Raw genomic sequence first — 22,119 nt, forward strand, 5'->3', positions numbered from 1 at the left:
TCCAAACAGACCCCACCCGGCAGACTGTCAAAGACAGCAGACACTGACCCCATAGAGCTCCTGTGGGAAGAATCTTGAACCAAGACCCAGGGGTAATGGTAAATGGTATGACAAAGCATTACCATCATAAATGGACAGTCAGTATAAGGAATTTGAATCCCAGCCCTACCACATAATAGTGGTATAAACTTAGTCAATTATTTAACCAACCACTTCACCCAAGAACACAGCCCAGCAGGAGAAAGGAAGTGAGTGAGATCCAGAAGATTTCTCAGGGGACCAATGTACACACAGATTGCTATTTCAGTTCCTGGGTGTTCTAGAGCAAACCTACTGCCCGCATTCCGGGGCACAGAGGTGAGCGAGGCCCTGTTGTTCTGGCCTTGGTGATGTGATTTCTACGGCACTTCCACCCTGACATTTACTAGTACGTGATCTCCTAACCTGCCTGAGATATCAGGTCCCCGTGACCCAGGTGCCTTGTCAACCAGCTTCAGGGTTGTCTCCACACTAGGAGGCCAGGTCCTAGCTGCCAGGTGATGGAGCCAGAGAAAGTCAAAAGCCAGCATTTAAGAGTGGTCAGAAGAAAGAAATATTTCAAAGAATATCCTGCCACAGGAGGTGGAAAATGTACCGTGTATTACTAGGAGTAGTAAGAAATTCATGAATGCCTCAGTGGGGACAACTGACATTTAATGGAAACGTTCCTGGAAATGGAACTCTGCTAGAACTTGACTCAACACCTATCCTGCCATTTGAATCCTGTGCATTTTGCGAGGCTGAAATGCACCGTAGGTACGGAAAAGCACTCAGGGAGCATTATATTGGCACGTAGTACATCACTAAAACAAATATAAAGGCTGTGGACCAATGATCATAGTGTTGATAAACCAAAGACTGTGATTAATCCAATTCTGTGCACCTGAGGTCCCCCCAACACCTTCTCCATAAAAGCACTTAGCCAAGTGTCCCACACGTGCTAGGGACTGGTCACCACACACTTGTCCCTTCCTTCCTTCACAGCATAACTGTTCCACCTCTGAGTCTGGTCTCTGACCGGTACAAGGTGTAGCCTAGAGGGGGCAGACCCCACTTCCACAGATTAGGGACAAAACAGCTTATCTCCCCACAGTGCCCTGTCACAAATCTGGCATCCAGGAATGTATCTAAAACCATCTCAAAGTTATGTCCACCAGGAGATGACTCCTCCGCCTTCAGAGACATAGAAAAACCTCATCTTGATAGCTCTTGTCACACAGGCCAGGGATGGCCTCAAACTTGAGCCTGAGCCACTAACCAGAAGTCCTCTATGACGCAGACCCCTCCTAGCAGCAACAGGAGGGACACCCTGGGGAATTTCAGAAAAGAGTGAGCAGACACCCCAATACATCCTGATACGAATCAGAGTTCATACCTAGAAGAGCTTTACACGACCCTCACAGCCAGAGGCAAGACTGCTGACGGGAGGAAGCCAAGGGCCTAGACTGGAGTGGAAATAAGGTCACCAGACAATAGCACTGATCTCAGCTTGGGAAAGGGATGAGAATGGGGTCACGGTCTCCCTGAGATGATTTTAGGGGATGGGGGCTGAAAGACAGGTCCAGGAAGGGGGTCCTGGAGTGCCTCTGGAGTGAGGATGGTCACAGCCCATCCGCCCCACACACCCACCCTGAGCCCCTGAGCCGGGTCACAGAACGTCAGGGCTGGCGGAAACCTCGGAAACATTGTGGTTAAGTCTATAGGCGAGCAAACCGGGGCCAAGAAAGGAGAAGGGATTTTATCGTGAGACCTCAGACAGCTCCCCTCAGGCCCTTCGGCCTCAAGCGTCTTTTTCCTAGACCCTCTACCCAGGCTGAGCCTCCCCAATTCCAGGAGGGGCGGGGTGGGGGCAGGACATCCTCTGTGAGTGCCGCCCTCACCGGAGCCGGGCCGCCTCGGCCATGGCCCTGCACTGTCCGGCCGGGCGGGGGAGTCGCCGCCGCCGCCGCCGCCGCCGCCGCCGGGCGGCCCACACAGGCCAGCGCCCGGCCTCCCTGCAAGCTCTCTCGTGTTCTCGCGGCCGTCGGGCCGGGCTGCTCCGGACGCGCGGGAAAGAAAGGACCCGGACGAGCAGCAGCGCTGCCCCGGGCTACGAGCTGGGCCCCACCCCGCCTCCCGGAGGCGGCTCCCCATTGGCCAGACCGGGAAGCTCCGCCCCCGCCCCTTGCGCGGGCGACCCCGGCAGCCCGGAGCCTGCCCCACATTGGCCGGCCCAGAGGCCCCGCCCCCGCGGCGTGCGCCAAGGCTCTGTGGGCGCGGGGCAGGGTTGGGCGCCAGCTCCATGGGAGAGCCCGGCGCGAGGGCCGCTCTCAAGCGTGAATGCGGACCCGAGCTCGGCCGAGCAGCCCACCCGCGTGGCGGGCGGGGACTTTCCGCACCGCCGCAGACTCCCAGAGAGCAGGAACCAGGTCACGTGCACGTACAGAGTCCAACATATTTATTGAGCACTGATGGGGCCAAGGTTTCACCACCGTCACAGTTCTTAACGGGCCTTTTAACACCAGAACCCCAACTTTGCTTTACAAATGAGGAACCCGAGACCCAGAGCTGGGAGTGAGACTGGGGTCAGACCAGCCTCCGCTGACTCATTTCAGTGCAAAGAATGTCCTTTGAACACCTAGTGAGTGCCTGGCAAACTCACAGGGCCTAGCCGGGAGCCCGGCACATTGAATGCTTTGGAAGAAGAGGAGCACCACTGCACAGTGATTACTGCTTCTGTTAAGAGTTTGCGTATTTACACAGGGCATTAAGCATTAGAAAAGCCTGGAAACTCTGAGCCCTGAGGCCTTCCAAGGAAACACCTGAGACTAGCTCTTGCAGCTGAGGGCTAAGCTCTCAGCAGCTTCACTAGCACCACATCCTGTCTGAGCACTTGCTGACAGCCCAGCCCTGACTGCGGGGCCCTGGCAAGAGCTGGGGGATACCAGAGCAGACAAGCAGGATCTATGGCAGGGGAGGGGGGCGCCTCTCCCAAGCCCAGAGGAGCTTGGCTGAGCAGTCACTGACGCGTATACTCTCGCCCCAGAGATGACAGCAATGTTTCCATCTGCCCCCAACCCTGTTCAGGACTTTAGGAGAGGTATGAGGGTCAGAGGGGGGCAAGAGGAAGTGGCACAGCCAGGGACCCAGGCACCTGGAAGCAGGCCTGAACACTGGACACTTCACATAGTGCCAGATAAATAAGACAACAATCAGAAGAGCTGAGGACCCATCACTCCAGCTTCAAAGTCACCCAGACCAAGGGCTGGTTTATAGGGAGCGCCCGAAGTGGTGTGACTGAAGAGGCACAAGAAGCTAGGTGCCACCGAGACTTCTCCATGAGGCGCGACACTAGAGCCCGAACCTCCACAGTTTGAACCTCACTGCTTTGGTGAGAATTTGTTCCACTGAGGTACAAAAGGCTCCAGGCGGATATAGCCCAAAGGGAAAGTCTTACCTCACTTTGCACCCGTGGGACCTTCCACTCACTCCAGAAAATAAAGGTCCTTCTTGAGTGATTCTGACTGGGAAGAGGGCTGGAAGATCAACATGAAAGAGAAAGGGGGCCCTGAACCTGAAAGGAAGGTCGAAATCAGGCTTCCTATTTGTCCCGCTGCCTCTAAATCTATTATGACCCTGACAACTCTAAGGTGAGGTAGGATGCACTGGGGTCATTACCACCTTCGACAGACAAGTAACACGAGGATGGAGGTGGTTAAAAGATTCACCTAGATCTCCTGGCCTAACTCTGCCATGAGCCCCAAGTTCTAGAAGACAACCCCCTCCTTTAACGTGACACATCAGGCCTGGCAACCCCACAGTCCACGTGGGCTGACCAGCCTCCCTCAGACCAGGATCTTCCTCTCGGGAGGAACTTCCTGGGCCCGCTCTGCACCTGACCTCCCCCACCCCCCAGGTGTCAGGTGGGGTCCAGTCCATGGAGCGTGCACACCCGTGAACACTGAGACCTTGGGGGAAATGTCATCCACTCCAGGCTGCAGTTCCCCGCTCTCAGCTGATTACCAAAGTCAATCATGAATGTGAACACCCACTGGGGAAAGCACCAGGAATACTGGGAATCAGTCTAGACCAACGAACACACACCTGGGAAGACACCTGGTTTCCAGGGCAGCAGCCAAGGCACCCCCATCAGCAGGCATTCCCAGGCTGGTCTGGACAGTCCCTCTGCCATCCCCACACACAAGGAGGTGGCAGAATAATCCCTGCCCCTCAGGAGTTCTCGGTCCCCTTTACAACCACACACAATACTTACAGAAGCACTTAGAAAATCTCCATTAAAAAAAGTTTCAAAATAACAGTAGAAAACTCAAATTTCCAGTGCCTATTCTTCAGGCTGTCTGTCCACTCTGCTGTTTCTCGTGTTGACAGAAGGCCAAGACCTCTGTGTATAAAATCAAACCCCAGGCTCTCCGTGTCTCGAACACCCCCTACTAGAAAGGCCATGGCCTCTGGTCCTGTTGCCTGTCCACAGTACCCGTCAAAGGCCCCCACCAAAGCTTGGCATCCCCTAAGCCTTAGTGGCCCCTGTGTAAGTCAGGAATGTAGAAAAAGCAGCAGAGTGACAAACTTAGGAAACTGAGGCATCTGACACGCATACACTCTGTCATCAAAAAGGCCACTGCTTCCCATGTAAAAAGATCTCTCCAAAGCCATCGCAGAAGGAGGAACCAGCATCAGGCACAAGTGGAAGGGCTCCGCCGGTGTTGAGGTGGTCCTGGAGCAGGGGGTGCCCCGCAGGCTCCTGCCCGGTCAGCCCTCCTCGGAGGGGCTGGGCCGTGCCAGCGGCGGGCTGCCCAGGCGGGCGGGGGGAGCCGGAACGTGCGGGCCGCCCTGGCCGCGCGCGTGCGTCTGCATGTGGACCGCCAGGTGGTGGTTGCGGTTGAAGGCGCGGCCGCACTCGGGGCACGGGTAGGGCCGCTCGCCCGTGTGGATGCGCTGGTGCCGGAAGAGGTCCGAGGGCCGGCGGAAGGCCTTGCCGCAGTAGGGGCAGGCGGGCCAGCCCTGGCTGTCGCCGGTGTGCAGGCGCTGGTGGAGCAGCAGGCTCTTCCGCTGCTGGAAGAAGCGCAGGCACTCGCTGCAGTGGTACACCTTGGCGGCCGCCGGCCTCCGCCCCACGAAGCAGCGGCGGCCCTCGGGCCCCTCTGGGAGCCAGCGGATGACGGGGCCGGGCACCACCACCTCCCCCGGCTCCAGCGCGGGCTGGGCACGTCCCCCGGCCCCGGAGGCCGAGCCGCCCCGGGCCTCCGCGCGCTGCTCCTCCTCCGCGTGGGTCCGTTGGTGAATGGTCAGGTTGATCTTCAGGCGGAAGCTCTGTCCGCAGTCAGGGCAGGGGAAGGCCCGCTCTCGCCGGCGGGGGAGGACGCGAGGCGGCTCGCCCCCCTTCCCCGGTGCCCCCGGTGGCAGAGGGTCCCCTGCCCGCACCCTGGGCGCTGCCCCCGAGTGAGGCCGGCCAGAACCCCCGGTCCTGCTCCTGGGCCCTTTGGGGAGTCTACACTCTGGCTGGTTCTGGGACTCCCCCAGGTAGAGCTGCTCAGGCATCATCTCGTCCTCAGATTGTGCTTCCGTCTTGATGACCATACCGCCACCACCTGGCAAACGGAGTCTGCGTTGATTTCAAGCGGAGCACACCGCCGGCCCCCACCCGGGCCACAGACCCAGTCCTGGCCTCCCGGCGTGCTCCAGCCACACCAGCCCCGCCCCCACCCCCCAGCCTTCCCCGGGCCCCTCTTCCTCCCAGCGCTCCCGGCCAGAGCAGGGAAACACTGCTGCAAACCCAGAAGCTGGGGTCAGGGGTCAGACCGGGGAGGCAGATGGGTGGGAAAATGAAAGGCAGACAAAGGGAGGCCTACGTCCTGTGCCCTGCGGCATGCTGACCATGCGGGACCCCCAAAGTTCTGACGACTTTAGTTCTGATCTGTGAATGACGATGAGCCCTGCGGGCCACCACTGCCCCCACACTAGGTAAGAGGCTTCGGGCCTGGAGGTGGTGGGTGACTTAGCCCCCCTCAGAGCTACGCAGCCAAGTAACAAGTCCACACCGAGCGTCCACCACCTGCCCTGACAGAAAGCGGGCACGAGTCCTGGGCTTCCCGGCTGGGCCTCAGTGTGGGTCACACTTGACTCTGAGGTGGGACTCAGGCAGTGACAGGTGGTCTCAGCAGCAGCTCCAGGGGTCCCTGTCGCTGAGGAGGCCGGTCCTGGCCGCAGAGCCCTGCCTGGAACCCGGCATTCTCCCACCTCCTCCAGCTGCTGGTCACCTCTGGTTTCCTCTGGAGCCAGCCAACCATCCCCCAGGATCCGGCAGCCTCAGCTGCTAGACTGCACAGTCTGCTCAACGGTGACAAGAGAACCCTGCCCGCTGCCTATTAGAATGAAAACTTACAGCCCTCATTAGGCAACTTCCAAGGTCCAAGACAAGAGTGATTTCTATTTTTGCTGAAGCCTGAGCTTAAACCACAAGCCGGGAGGCCACTGAGGAAGAGACCCCTTAACTGGTGACCCTCCAGGGCAGCACCCGACAGCAAGACCTTGGGTTCTCTGCTCACCCAGTAATCCTCACAAATTAACTCAGGGCAGAACTTTATTTCTATGTCAGAAATGACCCACTGTTTTTAATTTAGTCCTCCAGCTACAGAATCGTTAAGAGTCTAAGAATCCTGTAAACTTTGAGGTAAAACCTTGTTGCACTGAAGAGGCCCCCATGGTGGTCTTGGGCTTAGAAATTAGTGAGGGTCTCAGGCCCTCTTCTCTGTGAAGGCCAAGGCTCCCAGATCTCTTCATCTGCAGCCCATCTGCAGCCACACCACAACCCCAAGGCGGGCCCAGATCTCATGCTTGCCTCCCACCGAAGCAGGTACCAGAATGGAATGGGAGGACAGCTGGATCCCTTTCTATTGGGCCCAAATAGGCAATAATCGCTTTCTTTCTTCCTGCTTATCAGGAGGTAAGCCCGGTTTATAGAAAACACACAGACTCTAAGCAGGAAGAGCTAAATTTAAATCACAGGCCTCCAGACTCCAGCTGCAAGACGCGAGAGGCTGTGGGCTGGGCCACTTCACAGGGTGGCTGTGAGGAGGCCACACCTGGTGGCACACAGCTTGTTTTAAGCAGCACCTTTCCAGCCAGACCAGACCACGACGGGGGAGGAGCAGGACCATAGGTGATCTGGGTCCCCAGAGCCCCAGGGAAGTAATACTTGGGGGGTGAGGGAGGGAGCCCTCAAGAGGAAACCCCTTACCAGGTCCATCATGCAACCCCTACCCACTCCCAAAGGGCCCCCGAGTTCCTCCGAGGCTCTGCTGTGGCCACGGGGCCTCTTCCCTTCACTCACCTGGCCCCATGCCGGGCAGGATGTCCCTGGGAGGGGAGGTGGGTGACTCCCCATCTGAAGATTCTTCCTCCCGTTTAACCGAGGACAAAACGCTAGTGCTGGCTAGTGGTCCTGTGAGAGAGAGTCCCATGAGGGCCTTTCCCAACAGCAGGCTCCCACAGGGAGACCCAGCCATTCCCTAGCAGGTCCAGGACACGCTCAAGTGCCTGAGGCCCAGGAAGAGGGAGCGCTGGGTTCTGTCCCAAGGGTGGCAGGTGCCCCACCCCGCAGCCTCTGCTCAGAGGTGGGCGGAGACCGGGGAAGGCCACACCCCCAATTCCCATGCACGTGGTGCTAACAACTGGCCCCTCTGCATCTGGGGGTCACCCTGATGGGCCTCAAAAGGACAGAGGGTTTGGGGAGGCCCCAGGGCACAGCACCGGGTTTGCAACAGAGCAAAAGGACAATGAGAAGGTCCCAGTCCTCTTACACACTGGCTGGGAAGGATGGACACAGGGAGCGGGGATGGGGTGTCACCTCCAACTGCAGGGGCCCATATTCAGTGGGGAAGATGCACAGAAGTAACTGGATAGAAAGCAACCCAGAGACTGAACGGTCAGGCCGGCAGGAGGGGGACGCCAAGCCAGCACAGAGCAGTCTGGAGACAGAAAACGAGGCTCTGGGTTACCTGCCAAGTGCTATGCTAAATGCCCCCTGAATATACTCCATTTTTGTGACAGGATGGGCAAGAATTCCCTTTAAACAAAAGCAGAGAACACTGGAAGCGGTGACTGGAGCTTCACCGGTCTGCAGAAGAGGACACTCACTGAGGAGCACACATGCTGGCACTCTGCTAGGCATACGGCACGTACTGCCCCATTAATGGGATTGTCTTAAGAACCCTGAAGAGACCCAATGTCCCCCTCCTGTGCCCTTCCCCTCACTCCAGCCCGATCAGTGTACCTGGCCCCCAACATACCTAAGTAACCCATACCTTTGCTTAGACTGTTTCCTCCCGCTGAAAATACCCTGTGTTCCCAGCAAAATCTACCTCTAAGGCCCGTCTCAGGGACCCCTTTTCCAGGAAACCTGTCCAGCCTTGCCCAGCCTGGCCCAGCGCCCAGCCACCTCTCCCCGCCTCGAGCTGCAGCACTTATGCTCAGTACCGCTTGTCTGGTCCTGTTCACATGGCTGCCCAGCGCTCACTCACCGGTGCTCGTTTCGGGTGGGGTTACTCTTGTTTCTGAGTCTTGCTGGTGCTTGGAGGCCTGACCTTCTTTTGGCTCCTTCTGGGCAGGGCTGACTGGGCTGGAGGTGTGCTCTGGGTATGGAGGAAGGCCTGGGGAATGCAAATCAGTGACACTACGGGCAACGCAGAGGTCTCCCAGGAGCCTCTGGGGAGTGGCTAAATGCAGTCACCTGGAGCATCAGGTCAAACACAGGGTATGATAATTCAGTGAAATTTACTGATCGTCTAGTAACTAGAGTCTAGACTAAAGCCTCCATATCTGAGAAAAGGAAATGGTATATATAGCATGTTAAGTTATCCGATAGTACCACACAGGTCATGACACAGCCGGACCAAAGGTCTGGCTTTTTAAGGACTCCTGGCTCAGAACATTTCAACGGTAGTTCCCAATCCCAGGTCCTCCACCAGGCTGGTGTATAAAGATCTCCTGGGGAGCCCCCCCAAGATTCTTATCAGTTAGTTCTGGGTGGGCCTAGGAAGTATGCATTTTTAAAAAGCTTCCTAGGGGAGGGGGCTTCCCTGGTGGTGCAGTGGTTGAGAGTCCGCCTACCAATGCAGGGGACACGGATTCGAGGATTCGAGCCCTGGTCCGGGAGGATCCCACATGCCGCGGAGCAACTGGGCCTGTGCGCCACAACTACTGAACCTGCACTCCAAAGCCCACATGCCAACAGCCCGTGCTTGGCAACGAGAGAAGCCACTGCAGTGAGAGGCCTGCACACCACAACGAAGAGTAGCCCCACTCGCCACAACTGGAGAAGGCCCGCGTGCAGCAAAGAAGACCCAACGCAGCCAAAAATAAATAAATAAAATAAATTTATTTTTAAAAAAAAGCTTCCTACGGGAAAAGACATGAATATTTCACAGAATAAAAAATTAAAATGGCCATAAACAAACAAAGCTACACTGTTACCAAGGCCAGACAGACACTACAAGAAAACTACAGACCAATATCCCAATATGAACAAAATGCTAGCAAACCGAATTCAGCAGCATATTAAAAGGATCAAATATCATAACCAAGTGGAGTTTATTCCTGGAATGCAAGGATGGTTCTACATATGAAACTGGATCAATGGAATACACCACATTAAGAGAATGAAGGGGGGAAAAAACCCCACATGATCATCTCGGCTGATGCAGAAAAAACATTTGACAAAATTCAACACCCTTTTATGAAAAAACTACTCAAAAAACTAAGAATACAAGGAAACTACCTCAGTATAATAAAAGCCTTAATAAAGGAAATTCTGACATGTGCTACAACATAGATGAACCTTGATGATACTGTGCTAAGTGAAATAAGCCAGCCACAAAAAGACAAACAGTGTACGATTCCACTTATATGAAGTACTTAGAGTACTCAAATTCAGGGAGACAGAAAGTAGAACTGTGGCTGCCAGGGACTGAGAAAGGGGGGGAGTGTTATTGTTTGATGGGTACAGAATTTCAGTAAAAGAATAAAAGAGATGAATGGTGGTGATGGTGGCACAGCATGGTAAATGTATTTAATATCACTGAACTGTATACTTAAAAACAGTTAATATGGTAAATTTTATGTTATATGTATTTGACTAAAATAAGAAAAAAAAATAAAGTGCTAATACACAGCTCAATATAGATGAACCTTGAATACATTATGCTAAGTGAAAGAAGACAGACACCAAAGACAACATACTACGTGATTCCATTTACATGACATGTCCAGAATAGGCAAATCTACGGAGTCAGAAAGCAGATTTGTTGTTGCTTATGGCTGGGGGGCTGGGAACGGGGTCAGGGTGATAGCTGAAAGACACAGAGCTTGTTTTTGAGGTGACAAAAATGCTATAAAATTGACTGTGGTGTTGGCTGCACTTATCTATGAGTATGATAGAAAGCACTGAATTGTATACTTTAAATGAGTGAATTATTTCTAATAAATCTATTTTTTTAACTACACTGAAGTACTTACCTATTATGCAGACAGAAATCCGACAAGTCTGACCACATTCTCTAGTGGCAAGGCTGTGGGGAAAGAGGCCCTCTTTCACAATGCTGACGGGAATGTAAATGATACAACCCCTATGGAGGGGGATTTGGTGATAAATTCTTTAAAAATTGCATATTCATTTATCTTTGACCCAGCAGTCCAGATTCTGGACTGTATCCCAAAGATACACTGACAAAAATATGAACTGATATATGCACAAGATATTTCCTACAGCATTATTTATATCAGCAATACACTGGCTATTCCCCAAATAATCCATCAGTGAAGACTGGTTAAATAAACTATGGTATATCACACCATGGAACATTCCATATTCACACAAAAAATTAGGAAGATCTCTACATACTGCTATGAGGTATTTCAAAGACAAATAGTATGGGGGAATACAAAGGTATCTATGTATTAGTGATATTTTCAAAAGGAAACACTGGAGTATAAACGAGAAGTTAATAAAAATGGTTATCTATAGGGAGAGGGAGGGGATAAGGGTGGAAATGAGACCTCCCTGAGTGTATCTTGTTAAATCATTTTGACTTTGCAACCATGTCTTACATGTTCAAAAAGTTAAATTAAATCATCATTAAAAAGAGCCATCACTAAAAACCTAAAATTAAGCAGGGGCTTCCCTGGTAGCACAGTGGTTACGAATCTGCCTGCAGGGGACACGGGTTCGAGCCCTGGTCCGGGAAGATCCCACATGCTGCAGAGCAACTAAACCTGTGTGTCACAACTACTGAAGCCCGTGTGCCTAGAGCCCGTGCTCTGCAACAAGAGAAGCTACCGTAATGAGAAACCCCCGCAATGAGAAGCCTGCGCACCGCGATGAAGAGTAGTCCCTGCTCGATGCAACTAGAGAAAGCCCGCACGCAGCAACGAAGACCCAACGCAGCCAAAAATAAGTAAATTAAATAAATAAATAAAAATAAATAAGTAAAATTAAGCAGAAACAAAAAAACTTAACTGTATATCAAGTTGGTGGCATAACCACATAGAGAAAATAATTATTTCAAGCGACTTTAAAAGGCATTATTTTGTCTATTAAGTCCTGAATGAAATATGCATTCAGATGACAAAAAGAGCTGCAAAGAAATCTCAAATTTCAATTAGAAGTGTAATTGTTAGTAGTAATACAGACTCAATTATTTGAAATTATTTCCAAATTATTATTATTCCAAATAAGATATTATAGGATAATGAAATATTAAGATTTGGATACAAAATGATACAAAGTAATGCAAATAAGTAATTATGCTACTATAGTGAGGAATTTAAGATGTCCATGTAAAAGTGACATACAAGTATAAAATCAAAGGACATTAAATTTGAATTCTAAATATCATTACGAACTCATGATTTTTTTCTTCTCAAAAATACATATTTTCTGAGAAGGCCTAGAAGTAATGCCAAAAATTAGCAACTACTAGAACTCATACTGCAGTTTCAGAATACCATTCCTTATTGAAAGAAATAAAACTTCTTGGAGAAACTCTTATTCCAGGTCTGGGGAAGGAAACATACAAGATGAAACTAGAACATCTTACGGTGTCTGAACGCCATCAAAGTTACACCAAAACGACCTATAGGTCAACTTGAAGGGGCTCCCAAGAGCTAAAAATGGGACAACTTAAGCATGAAAATAATGGCTGCAAAGGACTGCATGTATAAAATACTCAACAATCTATGAAGTCATAATAATAATAAAAAAAAAAAAGAAAGAAAAGCCCAAGTATTGGTCACCTTTGGAGGCGTCTAAGGAAGCAACTCTTCATTCTAAAAACTGATGAAGGGAAAGAATTAAGCACCTATCCTGCCTTTTCTGTACAGACTATATTTCAAGGTAACTAAAAGAGTTAGTTAGGGAAATTATTCTTTATAAAAGAATTTCAGGGCTTCCCTGGTGGCGCGGTGGTTGAGAGTCCACCTGCCGATGCAGGGGACGCGGGTTCGTGCCCCAGTCCAGGAAGATCCCACATGCCGCGGAGCGGCTGGGTCCGTAAGCCATGGCCGCTGAGCCTGTGCGTCCGGAGCCTGTGCTCCGCAACGGGAGAGGCCACAACAGTGAGAGGCCCGCGTACCAAAAAAAAAAAAAAAAAAAAAAGAATTTCAGCTATTAGGTACAAAAGTAATGACCAAATTTCACCATTTTGCAACCCCTAATAAAATAATGAATCCAGGCAACAATTTTCAATGGCTAATAAAATCATTAGGTGAAAAGTTGACGGGGAACTTTATAACAGAAGGATAAGGCTCACAATCAGAAAAAGAAGGGCAATTGGGTAAGACCTGAAGCCATAGGCTCCTAGTAGAAAACACAGGCGGTAAGCTCTTTGACATCAGTCTTGGCAACGACTTTTTGGATTTGACACCAAAAGCAAATATAAACAAAAGAGAATACATCAAACTAAAAAGCTTCTGCACAGCAAAGGAAACCATCAACAAAGTGAAAATGCAACCTACTGAATGCGAGAAAATATTTGCAAGTCATACATCTTGATAAGGGGTTAACTTCTAAAATATATAAAGAACACACACAACTCAACAGCAACAAAAATCCAATTACAAAATGGACAGAAGATCTGAATGGACATTCTTCCAAAGAAGACATACAGATGGGCAACTGGCACATGAAAAGATGCTCAACATCACTAACCATCAGGGAAATGCAAATCAAAACCACAATGAGATACCACCTCACATCTGTTAGAATGGCTATTATCAAAAAGACAAGAAATGACAAGGATGTGGAGAAAAGGGAACTCTTGTACCCTGTCGGTGGGAATGTAAAGTGGTGCAGCCACTATGGAAAACACTATAGGGGTTCCTCAAAAAACTAAAAATAGAACTACAATATGATCCAGCAATCCCACTTCCAGGTATTCTTTCAAAGAAAACAGAAACACTAACTCAAAAAGATATCTGCACCCTGATGCTCACGGCAGCACTATTTATATACAATAGCCAAGATATGGAAACAACTGAAGTGTCCACTGATCAATGAATGCATAAAGAAAATGTCACATATACATACAATGGAATATTATTCAGCCACAAAAAAGAATGAAATCTTGTCATTGGCGACAACCTTGACGACATTATGCTACGTGAAATAAGAGAAAGACAAGCATTGTATGATCTCACTCATATGTGGAATCTATTAAAAACAAAGACACAAAAATGAGGTCATAGATACAGAGAACAGATTGGCGGTTGTCAGAGGTGAGGGGTGGAGGTAGGTGAAACGAGTGAAGGGGGCTAGGGCGCGGCCCACCCTGGGTTAAGGGCCTGCGCTCCGTCCTGGCCTCACGGCTCGGAAGCGCAGGAGGCTAGGGACATGAATGGACTGTCCCCAGCCACGCCTCCATCTTGCCCCCACTCACCAGCGCCCAGCCTCCTTGGGCATGCTTCCTCTCTGTCACTCCCCTCCTCCCGGCCCCTCGGGCCTTCAGGGCAAGGCTCCTCTCCCCTCTCCATCCGGGTGAGGATATCCGGTTTGGAGATGGCATAATCTGCACACAGAACAGAGGCAGCTGGGTCAGGACTGCACACCCACCATGCAGTTGCCCACAGAGATGCAGAGACCCCCAGAGGAACAGAAGCCAAAGCCAAGACCCAGACCACAGGAGGCCCATCTGTGCACCGAGGCCCAGGGTGCCACCTACACAGCCTTACCCAGGGAGACCAGCGTCTCGTAGTTGCCCCGCATCACGTGCTTGTACAGCTCCTTCTGCCACTCATCCAGTTTGCCCCACTCTGGCTCAGAGAAATACACGGCCACATCATCAAAGGTCACGGGCACCTGGAACCACAGTGTCACGCACGCTCACCCGCACGCTGACGGGCACGGGCTGTCCCACCCCCGGCGCCCAGGGCTTACCTTGGGGGCCTCGCCCTTGCTGCCCGGGGGCAGCCGCAGGATCCAGAAGTTCCTGTTCCTCAGCAGGTTCTCCACATTCTCCAGCCGCCTCTGCAGCAGCCCGTACTCCTGCAGCAGGGTCCCCAGCACTGCCCACTTGCCCTCCAGCTGGTTCCCCAACTCCACGGCCGTCTTCTCGCAGTCGGCCAGCTTCTTCTCAGCCTTCCCTGTCCGCCCCTCCAGAGTCATCAGGCGGGCCAGGCAGGAATCCACCTTCTTCTCCAACGCCTGGATGGCGGCCACCACCGTCCACAGCGTGATCTCCGTGGAGTAGAGGTATGAGCTCTTCTCAGCAGCCAGCTGGGGTGATGGAGAAGGCGTCAAAGGCCTTTCATCCCCTATTTGCCTGTCCCTCTCTGGAGCCTGTCCACAAGAGAAAAGAGAGATGTTATCAGAATTATCCAGTCAAAATGTCCATCTCTAAAAGAAACCTCAGAATGGCACCTGCCCAGGTGAAGCCCCATCTGGGATCCTGAGGACCAGTCAGGCAGCCAGGGATGGGGAGGGGGGACATCCAGCCTCTAGGACAGGAAACACTGGCTGGACCAGGGTGTTAGCAAGTGGGAACAGGAGGAAAGGCATGGCCAAAGCAGGAAAGCATCTGTGGCCTCACACAGGTGACTTCCTTTCCGGGTCTCAGTCTCCTCCTCCGAAACTCAGAAGCTCTGCAGTCAAACAACCAGAGTGCAGCTGGCAGCTCCACTGCTCACGAGCTGGCTGACTTTGGCAAGGTTTGTTAAGCACTTCAACTTCAATCCCACATCTATAAAATGGGGGTAATAACAGTGCCTACATGATAGGATTGTGAGAATTGATGGTACAATCTTTGTAAATAGCACATGGCAAATACTCAATAAATGTGAGCCCTGTGTTGTTGATCACGAGGGGGATGATGACGATGGTGGCTCTGGCTCAGGGATGCAGCAGTTCATATGGCCTTTGTCCTCCACCTCTTTCATTACAATGTCCTTCAGCATCTCGGAAAAGAGCTCCTGCAGTGCCTCAGCTTACCTTGGTGCCTGATGACAAAGTCTCAGTCCCAGTTCATCTCGCTGAAAGCTTTGTTGGAAAGGTGAATTGACACTTCATCCCTTCACTGCACTCATCCTCATGGTCAAATCACCATCAAGTCCTATCCGTGTAACTTCTGAAACTATCTCAAATCCATCCTCTTTTCTACTTCTCTGCCGTGACTAGTCAAAATCCCAATCATCTTTCCCCCAAACCACTGCAATCCTGCCCAGCTGGTTTCCCCAGTTCGCCCTTCTTCCCCCACAATACACTTTCCACAGGGTGATCAGTAATCTTTTAAATACACAGACTAGATCATTTTAGTCCCCGATCAACAGCTTCCCGTGTACCCAGAATAAAACCTAAACTTCGTATCGTATCCCAGCCTACCTCCCTGAGCTTATATCCTCCTGGCTATCAACTACACTCCAGCTACCCTGGTCTCCTTGGATTCCTATGATGCACCCAGCTCTCTCTTCCACCTTTCTGTTAGCTCTTCCCACACCTCTCGGTACGCCTGGCTCCCTCTCGTATAAGGCTCCAGCTTAAACACTGCCTCAAAGAGACCTTCGCAGATAGACACATCTAACATAGGCCCCCTGCTAGTCCCTTCCTTCACAGCACTAATAATCTATGATCGTGCCATGTGTATGCCTGTGTTATGGTTTGCTTCGCCCATGAGAACATAAGCTCCATGACGACGTAAGTTTCTAAAAGACTGCCTCATTCATAGAAGACGCTCAATAAATACCTACTGAATGAGCGACTAACTAAACAATTAAACAACACATTCATCCAATAACAATTACTGAACATCTGTCATAGTAAACGAGCAATGGGGATGCAGAAAAAAATATGTGGTTCTTCCTTCTCCTGGAGAAAAGTTTTGTACAAAAATAGTCATAATAAATTAAATAACAGTGTGATACCATGGGCTATCGAAAGTTGAGGGCAAATCTGTCCTGTTTGAGGAGTTTCTTGGGATCTCATGTGCTACACAAGACAGCAGAGGAAAAGGGGCGGAAAGAGGATAAGAATGGTCAGAAAGAGTACTGAGAAAGTGGCCCTGGGCTAAGTGGGAGCTGAAAAGGTCACTTGTCCCCCTACAGAAGGGCCTTCCTGGGGGCCATAAACGCCAAGAACTCCCATCCTCTTCTGCCTCGCACTCAGAGGACCCTTAAAAAAGCACACACCAAACTCACTAGTTAAAGAGGAGAGAAAAGTTCCTCCTTAAAAATCATCCACAATAATCAGCATCCAGAAAGATCACAGCTTCAAACATTTTATTAAGATGTATTAATAATAGTAGATACCGTTTATTGAGCTCTTTACAAATGTTTTTCGAGTATGTCAAAAAAGGACAGATTATTTTCTCCGAATTGGACACACTGCACATTATCAGCCAACATTGTAACGTCTGCTAAACTAATCTTAAAAACAAAAACAAAAACACGAAAAACAACAACAAAAGCACCACACCTACAATCCCGTCAGTAAACAGCACTCAACACCTCTTAGGTGTCAGAAGAACACTTGGGCACCTTAATGGGGGTGTAACTCCGGAGCCCCTGGTGGGCGTCAGGCTCTGGCCTCTACTAGGTGGGCGACTTCAGACCGCTCCCCGCCCCGAGCCCCAGACTTCGGTCGTCAGAACCGAATGGGGCCGGCGCCCCTGCCCCCCTGCCTGCCTCCGGGGCCGCCGGACCTCCAGTGAGACAATGGACGGGGCGGGGAAACAGCCATTCGGTTCAAAGACGAGGGCTTGTCATCTTAAGTGTAACTAGAAAGCCCGGCCTGTCCCCCGACGTCGGGGCCGTCCGCCCGCCGCGCCCGGCCTCGCGTTTGGGCCGCCCGGCCGCTCGGACGAGGCGGACGAGGGCGGCCAGGCGGCACGAGAGGGCCCGAAGCGCGGGCCTGGACGGAGGCGGCGCGCGGGCCTCTCGGGCCGCCCGACCGAGACCCGCGCGGGCCCACGCGGCGGTGGAGTCGGCGGCCTGGCCGGGCTGGGCGTCCGCGCGGGGGCGCTTACCGGGGCAGGCGCCTCTTCGGCCATGGCTGCCCGCGTCCTTCTCTGGGCGGCTCTCCTCAGGCCCGGTTTGTCGGGCCCGGCGCGGCGCTGCGCGGCGCGGCGGCGGAGGCGGAGCTGAGCCGCCCAGCCTCGGAGCTCCTGCCGGGCGGCCGCGAGCTGCGTCCGAGCCACGTGCCCCGCCGGCCCTTTAAACAAGAGCTGCGCTCGCGGCCCTGCCCGAGGGCGCGCACAGCGCCCCCTGCAGCCCGAAGGACCGCACGCCCGCGGCCCGCGGCCTTCTGCGCCCACCCGCCCCGGCGGCCGCGGGGGTCTCCCGGGGGGAGCGGGGTGCCCGCCCCCTCCTGGGCCGCGGTAGTCGACGCCGGGCCTCACGCGCCGCGGAGCCCTCCAGACGGGCTCCCTTCGGGCGGAGGCGACCCTCGGGCCTGGGCCGAGCGGCGCGGGCCACGCGCAGGGCCGGCACGGTGGGACCCTAACCCCGCTCCGGGGTGCTGGGGCAATCCAGTCAGGGAGCTAATAAAGGAAACGCGCAGGAAACTTCGAAGCTTTGGGGGAAGGTCCGTCATTGCCGGGTAATCTCAAGTGTATGCACTTGATTTGCCGTTTGAACACCTCTAATGGACCCAAAGTGACTATACATTTTGCCCGGGAAAAGCCAGGGGGGTGGGAGGGATCAATAAGGGTTTTTAAACTTTATTAGTTTTCCAGAACAAATAGAAAGACCTCAGGAAAATTTTATTTCCTTAAAAAAAAAAAAAAGCCCCACCTCCCTCCCCAAACCTCCCTTTGGGGACCCTGGGTCTCCTCGTCCTTCCCTGGGGCCCACCTTCCCAGCAGACACGCGACTCGAGCATCCTCCGCAGAGTGCCCTGAAGCCCTCTTTGCCACGCCCAGTCTTCACTTGCGCATCAGCCACCAGCTGGGGATCCTCTGCAGCAAGAGTAAATCCATCACTAGTTCAGGCCCTGAGGCATCTTGAATAAACGACTCAATCTAGGACCTATTTTCCTCATCTGCAACCCACCGAGCCTTGCTCTGGAAAACCTGTTAATCTCTGAATATAAAGTAAAATATGCTGCATGCCATTTAACTTTTATTTTCTCTCTTTTCTGCATTTCCCAATCACCTCACTCTTTGTCCAACAAGCCCGGAAATTCTTCCCACTAGAAATTACTCTGCAGTTTTGTTTCTTTGTGTGTATGCTTTGTTTTTGTTTCTTTTCTTAGTATTTTTCTCTTGGGAGGGAGGGAGAAAATGATTTGCCCATGTATTTGATCCAAGCAAAAGTGTGGTCAATCAATATAATAAGAACATAAGTAAATTGATACCTTCTCCAAGTAAGGTGCACCGGTAGAATTTGGGGCAAGGTTAGGAAGTGTTACTTTAAGGTAACAAGAAGTCAAATCAATATATGGCATTGTTTATTGTGGAAATCCTTGTTGAAGTAACCTGACCTTAAGACAGTTTGCAAACTTGAAGAGCATCCCTCGGTTCTCAGCAGGGGTAAGACCAATATATTAAGGATTATACATTTCTTATAAATTGATAAGTTGTGATCTCATAAAGTAAGAGTTAATGTCCAAGGCAAACAGAAAGAGTCCGGAAAATGGATTGGAGAGGAAGATGCTAGTATTAAACAAGCTTTGTTCAGGGAAGAGTGCTCTAATTTTTGACAGCTGGTCTGCGTTTTTTAGAAGAGTTTCTGTAAGTCAGTATTCAAACTTCAGTGTGCATCATGCTCTCCTGGAGTGCTTGTTAAAATGCAGACTGTTGGGCACCGGTCTCAGAGTTTCTAGGCCTGCGGCTGGAGTGGGTAGGAGTCCAGAATTTCATTTCTAACTAGTTGCCATGAAATGCTGCTTCTACTGGTTGAATGATCACACTGCCCTGTGCATTAGCTCCCAGAGCTGCCTCTCATTCCCACGCTCTGACTTTATAAATATACTGAACAAAAAATACAGAAACTTGACACCATAATGTGGTTTCCACAGCAGACCAGCCTGGGTGTCAGGCCAGGTGTAGCTGTAATATAAATTAAAATTCCTTGCATCCTTCGTTATTAATCTGTCTCCTGTGGATTTGCTCTTTTTTAGATCGGGTCTCCAGGGCCTGAACACCTCTGGGTGAGTTGACAACACTGGATTTCCAAAGTAGAGGCACAGACCCTGCAGGGACAGGGGTGACTCCACCCAGGTGCAGCCCACTCTGAGACAGTTGGCCATCGGCCTGTGCTGCAGAGGGTGGGCTGGTCAGGTGAGGGCCACTAAAACAACACCTTAGGGTCACGTAGGGTTGGGGGGTGGTCAAGATACTCATGTGCTAGTGCCCTCAGCCAGGAGATGGGGCAGCTCAGAGAGAATTCCCGTGGCCCCCTCACCCTACCTTTAGATTAGAAAGTGGACCCACCCAGAATTGTAAAGTGGTAGGAGGGGAAGTATTAGAAGAGGGAGACCAGAAGTATAACCAAATCCCCCTTCCTCCACGAAGCCCTCCCTAGTTCAGACAGCACTGAGCTCCCTATCCTGTGAATTCCTGTTATACCTGTTCATTCAGTAAACGTGCTGTGACCATCTATGTGGGAAGCCCCCATTGCTCAGAGCTGTGGAATCTGGATACGATTAAGACCTGGTCCCTGCCTTCAAAGAGCATCGCCTCCTGTTGACTCCACCTCGGTGATCTTGTCCATCACTCTCTTCGCGCTGAAGCGGCACCCAGTCAGATCCTCACTGGCTCTCGCTGTTCTCACTCAAAAACCTTCTAACATATCCCCCACCCCGGCAACAACAAAAGCATGCTGTACCTCTTCTTAGGTTAATAGTCCCAAATCGCAGTTAGATTCAGGTCACCCTTTTGCTCAAAACTCTCAGCTCCCCATTACTAACTCAATACAATCCAAACTCCTTAGTCTGACCCCAACCTCTCTTTCCAACCACGTCCCCCTACTCCCCTCCTCCCACCCCACCCTCCAGACAAGTCGAATGAATTGGTGTTTATTGGTACATGCCCCATAAGGTCTAGTTTGGTCATGTCTCTCCTTTTTAGAATGTCCGTCATCTCATCCTTAAAGGTCCAGCTCAAATGTCATCTCTCATAAAGCCTTTCCCAATGTCCTGCAACTTGAATGTAATTGTTCTCTTACAGAATTTTAGCTTCATTTTCTATCTTCTATTAAAGTCCCTTGACAGCCTGTGAGCCCAAGAACAAAATCTGATTTAACCTTTTATCCCTCCCTCTGTAGACTCTGCACATGGAGGCTACTCAGATATTCAGGGGTGAACAACATCTAAGGTATGCAAAGGTACAGTACAAGAAGGGAACAGATTTCCACCCCACTGTTCACAGCAGTATTATTTACAATTGTCAAGATATGGAAGCAACCTAAGCGTCCATCAACAGATGAATGGATAAAGATGTGGTACATATATACAATGGAATACTACTCGGTCATAAAAAAGAATGGAATTTTGCCATTTGCAACAACATGGATGGACGTGGAGAGTATTATGCAAGTGAAATAAGTCAGACAGAGAAAGACAAATACTGTATGATATCACTTATATGTGGAACCTAAAAATACAACAAACCAGTGAATATAACAAAAAAGAAATAGACTCACAGATATAGAGAACAAATTAGTGGTTACCAATGGGGACAGGGAAGGGGGCAGGGACAGCACAGGGGTAGGGGATTGAGAGGTACAAACTATTAGGCATAAAATAAGCTACAAGGATATACTGTACAGCACAGGGAATATAGCCAGTATTTTATAACTATAAATGGAGTATAACCTTTAAAAACTGTGAATCACTATACTGGACACCTGTAACTTACATGTTGTACATCAACTATACTTCAATTAAAAATAATTTTTTTTAAAGGAAATGTATTTTGATCGAATGTAAACTCAGCTAGGGCAAAGACTGTTTTTCTGTACACTGACATACCCCAAGTATTTAAAACAGTACCTAAATAATAGGTGCTCAACATATATTTGTTGAATAAAAGAAATGAACAAGGGAAGCTTCCACAAAAGGGGGCCTACAAACTGAGTAGTGAAAAATAAATAGTACTTGGTTCACAGAGAAGGGCATTCCCCGGAGAGGGAAAGCCTGAGCTGAATTCAGTCGTGGGAAAGTACGGCTTATTGACTAAGTGACGGGAATCCCACTGTGGCAGCAGGAGAGAGAATTTAGTGTGAGAAGCGAACAAACCCAGAGCAGGTTAGGTTGTCCAAGTCTTGAATCTACACTTAAAAGCTTGCTCTTTGGGCTTCCCTGGTGGCGCAGTGGTTGAGAGTCCGCCTGCCGATGCAGGGGACACGGGTTCGTGCCCCGGTCTGGGAAGATCCCACGTGCCGCGGAGCGGCTGGGCCCGTGAGCCATGGCCGCTGAGCCTGCGCGTCCAGAGCCTGTGCTCCGCAACGGGAGAGGCCACAACAGTGAGAGGCCCACATACCGCAAAAAAAAAAAAAAAAAAAAAGCTTGCTCTTCATCAGTAGCGTCAGTGCACTGCAAGGCTTTGAGGAAAGCCCATGTCCAATCTGTGTTCCAGGACAATAACCCTGGTAGCAAAAAGG

At 51.0% G+C, this 22,119-nt stretch overlaps 1 protein-coding gene across 1 annotated transcript; it reads right to left on the minus strand.

Annotated features, from left to right (window-relative positions):
- Positions 1–4,788: 4,788 nt before the first annotated feature.
- ZNF783 (zinc finger protein 783) lies at positions 4,789–17,632 on the minus strand (the record flags this gene model as incomplete). Its single annotated transcript, XM_082662212.1, has 6 exons — positions 17,544–17,632; positions 14,465–14,866; positions 14,260–14,386; positions 13,968–14,096; positions 8,559–8,687; positions 4,789–5,627 (listed from the first exon to the last, which is right to left on the minus strand). The coding sequence occupies exons 1-6, from the start codon at positions 17,565–17,567 to the stop codon at positions 4,789–4,791; spliced, it is 1,650 nt and encodes a 549-aa protein (XP_082518338.1). The 5' UTR covers positions 17,568–17,632.
- Positions 17,633–22,119: the final 4,487 nt, after the last annotated feature.

This window comes from Grampus griseus (assembly GCF_964374135.1).
Source record: "Grampus griseus genome assembly, chromosome: 9".
NCBI lineage: Eukaryota > Metazoa > Chordata > Mammalia > Artiodactyla > Delphinidae > Grampus > Grampus griseus.